The 14,893-nt window shown below is 47.7% G+C and overlaps 1 protein-coding gene across 2 annotated transcripts in view; it reads right to left on the bottom strand.

Moving 5' to 3' along the window:
• PDE2A (phosphodiesterase 2A) overlaps positions 1–14,893 on the bottom strand; it is a 334,282-nt gene that overhangs the window by 167,246 nt on the left and 152,143 nt on the right. For both annotated transcript variants that reach the window (XM_054974872.1, XM_054974873.1), the window contains one exon: positions 685–774. In XM_054974872.1, coding sequence (XP_054830847.1) covers positions 685–774 — 90 coding nt within the window. The remainder of the gene's footprint in view (positions 1–684; positions 775–14,893) is intronic.

Below are 14,893 nucleotides of genomic sequence, written 5' to 3'. Positions count from 1 at the left end.
GTGCCACAGCTAAAAAGGCCATGCCTTGGAGGCTGCAATGCCTGATGAGTTGCATCATAGGGACCCTTTCTGCCTGGGGTCTTGGGGTAATCTTCTCAATTGGCTACGTGCACTGAAATTCATATTCTTTAGTCCTGTTTGCCTGCAGACCAGGGCTTTTTTTCAGCAGGAACATGGTGGAACGGAGTTCCGGAACTTCTTGAAAATGGTCACATGGCTGGTGGCCCCGCCCCCTGATCTCCAGACAGAGGGGAGTTTAGATGGCCCTCCGTGCTGCCGAGCGGTGCGGAGGGCAATCTCAACTCCCCTCTGCCTGGAGATCTGGGGGCGGGGCCACCAACCATGTGACCATTTTCTCCAAGGGCAACCCACTGAGTTCCACCACCTCTTTTCCCGGAAAAAAAGCCCTGCTGCAGACAATCTGCTGGATCTCCACAGAGATTAAGCTGAAAGGAGAAGCAGTTGCAGCCCCCCCCCCCGATCATCTCCTCCTAACAAATAGCGTTGCCAACCTCCAGGTAAGGGCCTGTTGTTCTCCCAGAATTACAACTGATCTCCAGACGACAGAGATCAGTTGTCCTGCATAAAATGGCTGCTTTGGAGGGTGGACTCCATCCTCCCCCAGCCGCCAGCCCCAAATCTCCAGGAATCTCCCCAACCAGAGCAAAACAGGCTGCCACTTACCACTTTAGGGAGCACGGACGCGATGGCGTCTTTGACAACTTCCCGGAGGCTGGAGACATCGATAACGGAGCCCAGGCTGAGCAAAGCATCCTGGGAGAAAAACAAAGAAAGGGAGAAGTCAACTTGTTATCCTGCATCAATAACTGCTTTGTTCACAGCGACGGCATGTGACACTCCATAACCTATTTCGGGCTTGCAAGCAGCGACTTGCCCACTTGCATTTGAGGACCACTCATCGCTTCCAGATGTCCAGTCAGGAAAGCCTTTCAAATCTCACTGATTTTTTCTTTTCTTTTAGGGGACAAATAACAAAGGCCTGTACATGGAAGCAGGGAAGCAACCACGTTTTTTGGCTAATAATCTTCGTTGTCTGCAACCTTTTCCCCTTTTTTTTTGCAATTGCAATTGCAGATATTTTTATTCACCTTTTCTCAAATGTGCAAGGCTTAGAATTCAAAGTGGAAATCAGCAAATTCTATACCATGCACAACTCTATCCATGCACGCACACACCCCACAACAGAATGCTCACCAGCAGCCCCCCCAAACCAGCATTTCAGAATACCAAATATCGTCTGCACTTGACAGGCTTTTCACAATCACAAAAAAAGCCAGGAAGAGGTACCAGATTTCACCCTGGAGAGAGATCATGCCACAGGTCTGTGGCCTCTCCTGCATATGCCATGCTCCTCACTGTATTTGCTGGACTGAAGGGGCATGGAGCAGGGCCTTTAGGGAAGGTCTTGACAGCATCCGGGAGAATCACCGTATATTCTTGTAATTTTCTGGTCAGATCAGGAAAACGAAACAGCATTTTTAGAAACTGACTGCAGCAGCAGCCATGGCAGAGCTGAGTGCTGTGAGAGAGCTGCTAACGTGCCACAAGAAAACAGATTTTTAAAGTTCCTGCAAACCTAAATTGCCCACTCACAGCACATGGGGAAGGTTGCCTTTTGCATCTGCGGAGAAATGCTTTTATCTGTAGTTTTGGACGGTGTCAAAACCTTCACCCCCAGTTTAAAAAGTGTCTCTTAGCTGAGAACGAGGAGGAGGGGGAAGGGAAAGCCGGGTGCTTGCCAAGCTGCACCTAGCCTTGAGCTTTAGTTATGGCAGATGTGGCCAAAGGCTTTCTGCTAGAAGCTTACCCTTCCAGGAACAGTAAAAAGTCCAGTAGCACCTTTAAGACTAACAAACTTTATTGTAGCATAAGCTTTCGAGAGCCACAGCTCTCTTCGTCAGGGATGGGGTGGCGGAGAGAGACTTGGAGGACTAAAATGCCAAAAAGGTTTCTTTCTGGAATGTCAAGGAAAAACCTCTTGGACATGCACATTTCACCTGCCCAAGAGGCGAGCCAAGGGAGAGAATAAAATCTCCTGGCACAAAGAGGAGGGTCTCTTTGGCTGACTTGAACTGGAAACTGAAGGTGCTGGGAGCTGCCCGTTGACCATTTGGAGGCTGGAGGCATGAGCTCTTCTCAGTAAGCTGGAACTTTCTAAGAGCTGCTGAAATAGAAGATCTTAAGCGCGTTCAAAGGGAGGGGTAGAGGAATTGCGTTTTTACCCATTTCTTTTCGAGTTCCCTTGCTTGCTTTAGAGCTGTGGTTAAACGTGTGTGAATGTTTTTTTCTCTTTTCTTTACTAAATGCTTTTTAAAAATCTTAAATGCTGGTAGCTGTTCTCTGTACCACATAGATCCAGAGGAGTTAGCCGTGTTAGTCTGTAGTGGCAAAATCAAAAAGAGTCCAGTCGCACCTTTAAGACTAACCAATTTTATTGTACCATAAGCTTTCGAGAATCACAGTTCTCTTCGTCAGATGCATGGAGGGCCAAAAGAAACTGGTCAGATATAGAGGAGGAGAGGGGAGGGAGGAGTAGATGCAAACAGCTCCTTCTGATATGTAGATGCAAACAGCTCCTTCTGATATGGAGATCAGTTTGCCAACTTTATCATAGCACAAGCTTGTGCTGCAGTGGAATTGCTTGGTCTTGGAGGTGCTACTGGACTCTTTTTGATTTTGCTACTACAGACTAACACTTCTAACTCCTCTGAACCTTTACAGAAGCAAACTGATCTCCATATCAGAAGGAGCAGTTTGCATCTACATATCAGAAGGAGTTGTTTGCATCTAACCCGCCCTCCCCTCTCCTCCTCTATATCTGACCAGTTTCTTTTGGCCCTCCATGCATCTGACGAAGAGAACTGTGATTCTCGAAAGCTTATGCTACAATAAAATTGGTTAGTCTTAAAGGTGCGACTGGACTCTTTTTGATCTGTACCACATAGACTCCCACTGCTACCTAAAATAGGTGCCAGGGGAAAAGGGGTGGTCTGTTGAAAATTGGCTGATCCCTTTTACTGCACAACTGCAGTAAGCAGTCTCTGCAGTAAGCAGGTGGTGGGTGGCAGGAGACTGGGCACAAGGCAGGGCTCAGCGTGGTAAGCCTGCACAGGGGAGTCGGGACTAGTCTCTTCGGCCTCCCTGTAGGCAATTCCCACTAAGGGCAAGTGGTGGCAGTAGGTGCAAGAGAGAAGGAGTGAAAGCCCGTCTGAGGGGTGGGGGGCACCACATGGGTGGCACATGCCAGGTGGAGAGCTGGACCACCACTAGTGAGCCCCAGATGTTCCAGAGGGCAAGAAGGGGCAGTGTGCGCAGGGTCAGCGGGGCTGCTTGGCCACAGCATTTATGCAGGGTGGACACTTCCTTGAAGTTATCAGCCACAGGAGGAGGGTGCAAATGCTGCATCATCTCTGCAGCAGGTATAATTGAATGACTCAGTCACTCTCGCACTGCCAAGTCACCCATTCTGAGAGGAAGCTTTCCACAACAGTGACACACTCGGAGTACAGAGGGTAGATGTTGCTCCTCAGAGGAAGTGTCATTCACAGTCTTTCCCAGCATCAACGTAAAACCTTCTTTGGTTGTGAACGTGAAATGCGCCTCCAGTTTTAAATCAGCTTTGGTCCTCCCTAGCTATCTGCTCACGGGCTGTACTTGGTCAACGTTAATGTAGACTTTACCATCAATCAGTTTTGACAGGATGGGGGAGGAGGAAAGGTTCTGTGGGCATATATGGGGTGGGTTAACTGTGCTGCCAGGTAATCATTATCTTGAGCTTTCAACATTAGTCAAAGTCAAAAGAGTTTATTGTCTATAGCCATAGGCTGTCACAATTCACCAAACATTGACTAATAAACAATTAAGTCCCTTATCACCGTTTATATAGGTTACTGCTTTCAACATTAGAAATTGCAAACATTTTAAAATGGACCCTGCTGGGTCAAATCAAAGTTCCATTGAGGGTTGCATCCTGTTTGCAATGCCTGCCAAACAGATGCCCCCTGAGGAGTCTGCCAGCAGCACAGGATGGCAATAACCCTTTACAAGATTGTGCATGGGATAGAGAAGGTAGAGAAAGAAGTATTTTTCTCGCTTTCTCACAATACAAGAACTCGTGGGCACTCAATGAAATTGCTGAGCAGTTGGGTTAGAACGGATCAAAGGAAGTACTTCTTCACCCAAAGAGTGATTAACACATGGAACTCACTGCCTCAGGAGGTGGTGGCAGCTTCAAGCATAGACAGCTTCAAGAGGGCATTGGAGAAACATATGGAGCAGAGGTCCGTCAGTGGCTATTAGCCACAAGGTATAGAGGGAACTCTCTGTCTAGGGCAGTGAGGCTCTGTATTCTTGGTGTTTGGGGGGGGGGGCAATCAGTGGGAGGGCTTCTAGTGTCCCTTCCCCACTGGCAGACCTCCTGAGGACACCTGTTTTTTTGGCAACTGTGTGACACAGAGTGTTGGACTGGATGGGCCATTGGCCTGATGCAACATGGCTTCTGTTATGTTCTTACGTCCCATTCGTCAGAGGTATACTGCTGCTGAAAATGGAGGTTCCATTTAGCCTCCATTGATGGCCTCTCTTCCTCTGAGAGTTTTTCAAATTGTTTCTATTAATGCCCCATCTAGGACCATCTCCATACCTTATGGCCATGAGTCTCAGAGGGAAATTAGGCAGTGCATGAAAAGCCCCCTTTCCATGTTTTGGCATCTCCGTCATCAAAAGCATGATCGATGCTCCTGGGGCACATGGCACTGTTCCAGGTCTTGAACCAATGGCAGTTTAAATGTCTGTGAGTCCATAACACTTCCTATCCGTATTAACCTCTGGCAGTGATGGATGAGGCAGGTAGGTGGGTTCATACAGACCATGAAATGACTATTATATCAACCCCAAATGCTCGTCCTGTGAGATATGGGACAGAAGTAGCAGACCTGTAGCTTTTTCTTCCAGCTGTGGGACCACAGTAGAATAATTTCCCCTTCTTTTTTAAGAAGTGCGCATATTTTATCAGAATCCAGTCACTCTTGAGTCAATGTGCATAGGATTGCAGCAGTCAGAATTCTTGCAACCCGGTCATATGCATACTTGCTTACAGTTCATATTCTCTTAAGACTAGGCTTGCAGAACACCAAACTGATAGTGCTTGTAAATTCTAAGTCTTAATTCATGTTAGATACAGCCAACCTCTTGCAAAGCTTGTCTGAAGTGGCAGAGCCTAATCTCATGTGCATTTAGTTTAAACTGAATACCGCACAGTCGATATTCTCAGAAGAGCGAGCATGCAGAGCACAAAACTACTTCTAAGCTTTAATTTGTTTTAGATACAGCCAACCTCTTGCAAAGCTTATCTGAAGTATCAGAACCCAATCTTGTGCATATTTATGTTGAAGTAATATCAGCAGAGTTATTATTTTCAGGCCTTCTATTCTGACCCCATCCTTGTAGCTCAGACCTTGGTGTGTTTTCTCAGAGCTGCAGCCGGATTTCTCACCTCTTCCTTTCTTTTGGTCTCTAATGCTGCCCAACAATCTCTGTATTCTCTGAGGTGCTAATTTAACAAGCACCTGGATAATGTTGCAGCCTGTCTCAAATAGAGATGGGCACGAACCACAAAAAAACCAAACCATGAGGTTCGTGGATTTTCACGAACCACGAACTGGCACGAACTGGGGCGAGTTTACGGACTAGCACCTGGACAATGTTGCAGCCTGTCCCAAAGCAAGAAGGCCTGGGCTGCAAGAAAGTGGATTCCTTCTAAAACTGTTGCAATGATGTGTTTATCCCCAGCAAAATGGCTTTTTAAATGGAATGGGTAATTTCATGGAGGGCCAGCCTCTCAAAGCAGCCCCGCAGAACGCCCTGGCATCTCTCTGGCGTGGAAAGGCTTGACACGGCTGAGGGCGTTCGTCCTGATCTTTCCCAAGAGCTGCAATTTCCTCCCACCTGCTCTTCAGGAGCAAAGGGCTTCTCAGCCGCTTCAATGGGACCGGCTTATTTATGAATCTAGATTATGCCTGCACTAAAAACCTGGAGGTGGTTAACACTTAATGAAAATGACAAAGAGCGAAAACTATTAGCAGTCCATAAAACCGGCATTTTCAACAGTCAGCCTCAACGCAGCTGGAAAAAAAATACGCAACAAATCTTTCTGGCTAAAGTCACCTGAGGGCTCTGCTCCAAGGCTAAGACATCCTGCCCGGCCACGTAGCTGCCTCCTGCACCATCTGAGAGCTGGGCTGCTGGGATTGAGAGCCAAGCTACAAGTGACGCCTGACACAGGTTGGACACTTGTCAGCTTCCCTCAAGTTTTGATGGGAAATGTAGGCATCCTGGTCTTGCAGCTGTAATGGAGAGCCAAGCTGTAAAACCAGGACGCCTACATTTCCCATCAAAACTTGAGGGAAGCTGACAAGTGTCCAACCTGTGTAAGGCGTCACATGTAGCTTGGCTCTGAGTGTCCCTGCTCCGCCACCTCCCAATCCCTAGCCAAAACAAGCCTAGGAAGAGAAGCAGAGTTAGGCGAGGGAACAAGATGTCGGAGGCTCTACGGCAAGTCAAGGACAAAGTGTGTCACCTGCTCTTTGGAGGGAGGACTGGATGAAAACGGAATAAACCAATCAACAGACAAGGCACTCCACTGTTCCCTGCCTGTTTTTGTCGGGCATCTCAGAATTCTCAGAGGTCCGAGCCTTCCCCTACACCAGGCTATTTCCCCCAAGGTAAGTGTAGTGCACTGTTCAGTCCCAGAATGCTTCTGGGTCACATCACTTGGAGGTAGGCTTCACAGGTGCTTGCCGGCATTGAGCAAACTCCTGGGGATTTGCCCCCTCGTCCACTGATTGCCTAGTGATCAGAGGGAGGGGACATACCACCAGCAGGCACCTCAGGAGCATATGCTACGCACACCCTCCCAACCGGCATGGCGACGTCACTTCTGGAAGTGATGTTGTTGCGTTGCCCGCAGGAGCATTTCTACTCTTTGTCTGGGGCTGATTCAGTCCCCAAATGGGCCGAATTGACCCCGTGCGGAGCGCAGGAGCGCTCGTGCAGCCGGCATGGCGATGTCACTACCGGAAGTGACATTGTTGCATTGCCCGCAGGGGCATTTCTGCTCTTTGTTTGGGGCTGAATTGGCCCTGTGTGGAGCACAGGAGCGCTCGTGCAGCCAGCATGGTGACATCACTTCCAGAAGTGATGTTGTTGCGTTGCCTACAGGAGCGTTTCTGCTCTTTGTTTGGGGCTGAATTGGCCCTGTGTGGAGCACAGGAGCGCTCGTGCAGCCAGCATGGTGACATCACTTCTGGAAGTGACATTGTTGCGTTGCCTACAGGAGCGTTTCTGCTCTTTGTTTGGGGCTGAATTGGCCCTGTGTGGAGCACAGGAGCGCTCGTGCAGCCAGGATGGTGACATCACTTCCGGAAGTGACGTTGTTGCGTTGCCTACAGGAGCGTTTCTGCTCTTTGTTTGGGGACAATTCAGGCCCCAAATGAGCCGAATTGGCCCCGTGCAGAGCGCAGGACCCCTCGTGCAGCCGGCATGGTGATGTCACTTCCAGAAGTAACGTCATCACGCTGGCTCTGGGGTGCGCACGCGCGAACACCTTGTGCTCTGCAGAAGGTAAATGCCAGGTACTCCACCCTCTCGACAGGGGGGGAGGGGTGCCTGACAACCCTACTTGGAGGGCCCATAAAAGCCTTGCCACCTTCAGCCCCCCCTGGCTCCCCTGCTTAGGCTGGCCCAGGTTCTGCAGCAGAGTGGTCCATATTCTCTCTTTTTTAAGTGCTGTAAAGGGAAGGGCAGGAAACGGCTGGATCTTCCAGCAGCCTTTTTACATCAGGTCACCCCACGAGTCTCTCCAGAGAGGAGGCTGCAACAAACAACTCTTTCTGTAGCAAACCTCCGTGAACACCCCCTCCCCATCTCTGTGCCCAGCAGCAAACTTGCCAGCCGCTGTCAGACCGTTGTGATCAGAGATCAAATCTCTGGTAATTCCCGATTTTTCCTAAGGTGCCGGCATTTGAAACCACAAGAATGCAAAAGCCTGCTGGGTTTTCATTGCAACAGCAGAACAAAGCAAACCGAAAACATGCTTTGCTGGGCTGCCTGGTTTTGAAGAAGAGAACTTGATTCTCGAGACTGAAGGCTGGGAGGCCACAGAGCTGCCTGCAGAGAGAAAGACCTCCTCATCAGCAAGTCGACAGGAATCATAATACGGGTGCATTCTCCGGCAGAGCATGTTTCATTGATGAATGCATCCAGCAGCAAAGAGAGCTATCTGCTGCGAAAGCTGCTGAGAGACAGCAAAACCCCAGAGCCCCTCGGCACAGCCCGTGTTCTGATATTATTTATCTTAACTGTTCAAGCTTGCAAAACAGAAATCAAAACACCATCGGAAACCTCTTCACTGGAGCTCCGAAGAGAAAGTCTGGCACATCCAGGCACCGTCTTTGGAGCACGTGAGTCCGGGCCTCAGCCACACTTTGCCCAAAGGATCCTTTGCAGTTGGCCAGAGGAGGGGGCTGCTGGCCTGCTCTCGGCTATGCTATAGCACCCCCAAAGAGAAGGCCAGAGGGTAGTACTGCACAATGATTGCAGCAGAGCTCAGGTGATGATGCTAAAGGCCAACAGGATTCAAGCTGGGTCTGTGAAGCTGTCCTCTCCAGGTCGGCTCTCATAATCAGGTTTCTGAGACATACAGGCTGCTTCTTTCAGCCCTGCTCAACTCCAGATAACTCACCCAGATATCAGAAGAGTCCTGCTGGACCAGGCCCTGGGTCCGTCCGGCATTTTTCAATCTGTTTAAAACAGCAACAGTGTCCTTGTGGTGGCCCTGAAGATGATGTCAAACCTAGCATGGCCCTGAGTCTCAAAAGTCGACTGTGGGTTGCAGGAGAAAACAGCAATTCTATGCACGCTTCACAGAAGTGCTGGTCAGAAGCAGACTCTGCAGTTTTACAAGCAAATTCATATTTTCCCAGGGAAATCTGGGTGACCAGCTGTGGAGAGAGGCAGGGAGCCATACATCTTGGCTGGGTTTGGCAGCTAACCATTGCTTCTGGTAGCCAGATTTCTCTCTTTCTGCAAAACAAGCGCTTGTCTTTTGCACTCTTGGCTCAGCCGGAGGGTTTTACAAGAATCAACCACAATGCACCCACCACAACTACTCCCTCTCCAATTGCAATGTGAATCCGATCCACTGCTTTGTTATTCTTGCGGCGGAGGGTAGAAGAGGCTTGAATTGTTGCTAGAGTTCAATTTATGGCACCGCTGGGGCCTGCAGCCCCCCTGCTGGGGAATCTACAAAACTGTTTGTCGTTGTGATGGTGATTTGTTCCAGTGACCCGTTTGCCCCAAGAGTAGTGAAGGCAAGAGAAAGAAGAGGGACCGACCACAAACCGAACGGCTGAGCAGGCGGGCCCTTTCCGCTCGGCCCTTCGTAAAAGGCCAAGAAGGTGACGGGCTTTTAAAAAACTCCTTTACTTAGACACTTATAAGCCACAGGGAAAGTCAAATATTTGACTGGCAAGGCGTGGATTTATTTATTTACTTCATTTGTGTGTATGTTATGTGCCATCAAGTCGCCTCTGACCTATGGCGACCCTATGAAGGAAAGACCTCCAAAACGTCCTATCTTGAACAGATTTGCTCGGATCCTGCAAACTGGAAGACGTGGCTTCTTTTATGGAGTCCAGCCATCTCGTTTTAGGTCTCCCTCTTTTCCTGCTGCCTTCCTCTTTTCTTAGCATTATTGACTTTTCCAGAGAATCTTGTCTTCTCATGATGTGACCCAAGTACGATAGCCTCAGTCTTGTCATTTTAGCTTCTAGGGAGAATTCGGGCTTGTTTTGATCTAGTACCCACTTATTTGTCTTTTGGGCTGCACATGGTATTCGCAAAACTCTCCTCCAGCACCACATTTCAAACGAATGAATTTTCTTCCCGTCCGCTTTCTTCACTGTCCAGCTTTCACTTTTCTCTGCAATGGGAATCCAAAGCAGCTTACATTGTTCTCCATTTTATCCTCACAACAACCCTTAAATCCAGGACTAGAATGGCCTTTTAACCTACTAGGAAAGTTCTTAATCGTGCTCCCACCCCCAGACTACTTTTCCATGCAACTCAACATTATGTGAACTGGCGGGCAGCCGAGGTCCAATTCTCTTAGTTCCTCTTTGCCAGATTTCTCCCTGAAATCCAGCAATCTGTTTCTACTCCATTTTTAAATGAATTTGAATTAGTTTTGAATCAATTCCTCTTTTGTGAAGAAGATTAAATTAGCTCTTGAAGAAGTAATGGGTTCTAACCACTACACCACACTATCTCTGATAGTGCAGGGAAGTTCTTAATTCCCGCCATGGTTATGTAAAGGAGGAGATTTTTTTTTCTACTCTCCTTCTCACTGTTTCCTTCCCCCCCCCCCCACCCCAGCGGTTTATACTGTTCTCTTCTATTCCATTTTATCTTCCCAACACCCCTGTGAGGTTGGTTAGGTTGAGAGGGTGTGACTGACCCAAAGTCACCCAGGAATCTTCCATGGCAGGGGAAAGAGTCAACCCAATTCAGCAGTCTTATCACTATCTCCATTTTTATCCTCACAGCAACCCTGTGAGGTAGAAAAGGCTGAAAGACTGAGTTTACAAAAGGAGGCACAGAGCACCACCATGTGTTTTAAACAGAAACTACACTATCACATGCTTTAAAAAAACCCCAAAAATCAAGATAAATTAATGAGAAGTCAAAGAGAATTTCTCTTTTGAAAGAGGAAAAGAGAATAAGAGGGAAAAGAAATTCCACCCCCTGCAGCAACCCTAGTCCATGTAAAGGTCCCTCCCAGTTTTGCTAACCTCAGATTCTTTAATAGGAGAGGATCCAGGGGAGTTAGTCTGTAGCAGCAAAATAGTCAAGAGTCCAGTAGCACCTTTAAGACTAACCAACTTTATTGTAGCATAAGCTTTCGAGAACCACAGCTCTCTTCATCAGATGCACTGTCAGCTTTCGAGAACCACAGCTCTCTTCGTCAGATGTGTCTTAAAGGTACTACTTGACTCTTTACTATTTAACGTCAGAGTATACCTGAAATGTTCTCCCGTGGGCTCCACAATTTATTTGCTATTTATACCCCACCTTTCACCCCAAAGGGAACACAAAGTGGCTTACATCATTCTCCTCTCCTTCATTTTATCCTCAGTAAAACCCTATAAGGTTTAGGCTGAGAACATGTGATTGACCCAAGGTCCCCCCGAGAGTTTCCATGGCAGAGCGGAGATTTGGCCTTTTTCTATTTAGTTAGAGATGAGCTTCGAACCTGGTTCTCCAAGATCCTACTCTGACACTAGCCAGAGAGCCAGTTTGTTGTAGTGGTTAAGAGCACGGGACTCTAATCTGGAGAGCCAGGTTTAATTCCCCACTCCTCCACGAAGCCAGCTGGGGCAGTCACAGCTCTCTCGGAACTCTCTCAGCCCCACCCACCTCACAGGGTGATTGTTGTGGGGTAATAATAACACTTTGTAAACCGCTCTGAGTGGGCATTAAGTTGTCCTGAAGGGCGGTATATAAATCAAATGTTATTATTATTATTATTGCACCAGGATGGCTCTGTGTTTTGTTTGTTTATATATTTTGGTTATGTTTAGCCAGGGCTGAGGAGGGAAGAGGAAAGGGGGTTCCTTCCTGCTTGTGATATTGATACTGCCTGTGCTGTTGGCTGCTGGGCGTCAGATACGCCTCCAGCATATCTGCCATGGGTTATGGATTCCTTGCTGCGGTGTGTAGTGTACCTCTGAGAACATGCAGAGGGAAACCTGTTTTGCTGCCTGGTTGCTAGCTGCTTATTTTGCAGGTGTTTTGGTTACCATTTCCTGGCCATCCTGAGAACGTGGCCTTGAAGTTCCAGCAGAGACTGCACCAACCTCCTAAGAGACTGAGCAGAGCTCCCCTTTCTCCTGGCTCCATGATCCAGCGCACCAAAATCCCAACAGACTTTCTTTCTCACTGGGGGCGTGGACTTTGTTCTATAATTAACCTTGCTTTGCTACATTGAGTCATTCTAGCCAATGATCCTGTCTTACCATCTTGATACTGCTATTCTTCTTTAATAAAGTAACGTTAACTCATATACCTAAGTGATGTAGTGAAGTGCTTGCGGGGGGCGGGGAGGGTAGAATACCTGGCAAGACCTGACACTGGGTTCTATCCTATCACTCCAGCATAAACAGTGCACTTGCAAGGCACGTGCCAATTAAACCGTTTCCTCAAAAGATGACTCGCCAGTGCTTTTTGTCCAAAGGAAGCTGTAAGTAGAAAGTTCTCAGGAGTCAGGACCACATGGTGGGTCAAGAGGAGGGTGGGCTCAGGCTACCATTTGGCACAGTTTACAGGTGCACGGAGACTGCAATGAAGAAATGAGAAACAGACTGACACTTGGAGGAGCAGCTGTGAGAGAGTGAGAGAAGATCCTTAAAGATAACAGATGTCTCTCTGGGAATCAAGACCAAGATAATCCAAACTATGGTATTCCCCATGACTGTGTATGGATGTGAAAGTTGGACAGTGAAGAAAGCTGACGGGAAGAAAATGGATTCATTTGAAATGTGGTGCTGGAGGAGAGTTTTGTGGGTACTAGATCAAATCAAGCCTGAATTCTCCTTAGAAGCTAAACTGACAAAACTGAGGCTATCGTACTTGGGTCACATCATGAGAAGACAAGACTCTCTGGAAAAGTCAATAATGCTAGGAAAAGTGGAAGGCAGTAGGAAAAGAGGAAGACCCAAAACAAGATGGCTGGACTCAATAAAAGAAGCCACGTCCTCCAGTTTGCAGGATCTGAGCAAGTTTGTTAATGAATAATGATAGGATGTTTTGGAGGTCTTTCATTCATAGGGTCGCCATAGGTCAGAGGCGACTTGATGGCACATAACACACACGCACTGGTGCAACACTGGATCTTGATCCCTTGAAGAGCAGCTGCAGTTAGAAAGTGGGTAATGGGTGCAAACTGAGGTTGTCCTTTGAAACAAGACGGTGGCTTTCTTTGTGAAATACAGCAAGCAAAAAAAAAAGCTACCAGGCATCACAGAGAAAGACTGAGAAACTTTGCAAAGCAGAACACATCCTGAGCACGAGGCAGAGGGCACATGGGGGGGGCAGCTCCCCCAGCAGCCCCGAGTGCATTCCATTACGTCCCCGCTTGTCCCAACCTTTTCCCTTTGCGTGGAGCGGTTGTTGATTGTTCTCCAGTTGTGATTGATGCTGTGCTATTGTGCCCTCCAAAATGTCACTGCAGGCGCCTGGCTCGATCGCAGTGCTGGTAGACGGCAATCATCGCCGGGAGCTGGTGTGCTCACCGCTGCCGGAATTTGGAATGAACTGCTAAGAACCAGTACCGAGATCTCCCATCAGGCTCTGTTGGCTTCTGTTCTTTTCAGAACTTTTAAGTGAGCGGCTGGGCGGAACAGGCTAGAAACCTGCAAATAAAAATATCAGGGACCTGGATCTAAGAGATTCACTCTTCTACCAGTGAATATTTCCTCCAGTTTCCTCTGTATTGATGGAAGATTTCTTATACATTCATACCTGTAGGATCCAACCCATAATTTCTGACTACTTTAGAATTTAGCATACTTGTAGAGTCTTACAGAATTAAAAGAAAGTCCCCTGGTGGTCTATTTTAGTGAAATGGTTAGCCGTGTTTGTCTATAGCAGTAGAAAAGAGCAAGAGTCCAGTAGCACCTAGAAGACTAACAACATTTGTGGTAAATCCAGAGGAGTTAGCCATGTTAGCCTGTAGTTGCAAAAGAGTAAAGAGTCCAGTATCACCTTTAAGACTCACCAACTTTATTGTAGCATAAGCTTTCGAGAACCACAGCTCTCATGTGTCTGACGAAGAGAGCTGTGGTACTCGAAAGCTTATGCTACAATAAAGTTGGTGAGTCTTAAAGGTGATACTGGACTCTTTACTAAAATTTGTGGTAGATCGAGTAGGCATGTTAGTTTGTCTGTAACAGTAGAAAAGAGCAAGAGTCCAGTAGTATCTAGAAGACTAACAAAATTTGTGGTAGATCAAGATGGGTAGCTGTGTTAGTTTGTCTGTATTCGTCTGACGAAGAGAGCTGTGGTTCTCGAAAGCTTATGCTACAATAAAGTTGGTGAGTCTTAAAGGTGATACTGGACTCTTTACTAAAATTTGTGGTAGATCGAGTAGGCATGTTAGTTTGTCTGTAACAGTAGAAAAGAGCAAGAGACCAGTAGCACCTAGAAGACTAACAAAATTTGAAGTAGTATATGAGCTTACACAGTTCACTTCTTCAGGTATCTGACTCACGAAAGCTCATACCCTACCACAAATTTTGTTAGTCTTATGGGTGCTACTGGACTCTTGCTATTTTATTGACGTCATTGGTGTTGGGGGGTGGGGTGGATTTTTGGCCTCAACAGAGAACGATCAAGGGGCATCCCAAAGATCCCCGCTTTAAAGAGCTGCCACCTCCACTACGGCTGATCGGCAGCATCTCCTAGGGTGGGACCCTGTGAAGCAGGAAGCAAAAGGCCTCCTGGATTCTCCCAGGGACCACTCTCTTGCATGAGAGGCCAGGACTCAGAGGGCTGCTCTCCTCAGGTGCAGCCTGGAGTTCTCCCAGAATTACAATTGATCTCCAGAGGTGAGTTCCGTGGAAGAAATGGCAGTTTTGGAGCAGACTCTGTGGCATCTCTGGTAATAAATAAAATAACCCATGCCTTCTCAACTCAAACTCATTCTCATACCACTTGCTGCTCCCCTGGCTTGTCCCCCAAGACCCCAGAGTTCTTAGGCATGCATGTCACTGGATCGCTGGGTGGGTGGGTGGGCGGGGGGAGGTAACTGTGCATTTCC

Source organism: Eublepharis macularius, chromosome 3, assembly GCF_028583425.1.
Source record: "Eublepharis macularius isolate TG4126 chromosome 3, MPM_Emac_v1.0, whole genome shotgun sequence".
NCBI lineage: Eukaryota > Metazoa > Chordata > Lepidosauria > Squamata > Eublepharidae > Eublepharis > Eublepharis macularius.
The sequence above is the reverse complement of the archived record's forward strand: the minus strand, read 5'-3'. Positions and strand labels throughout refer to the sequence as shown.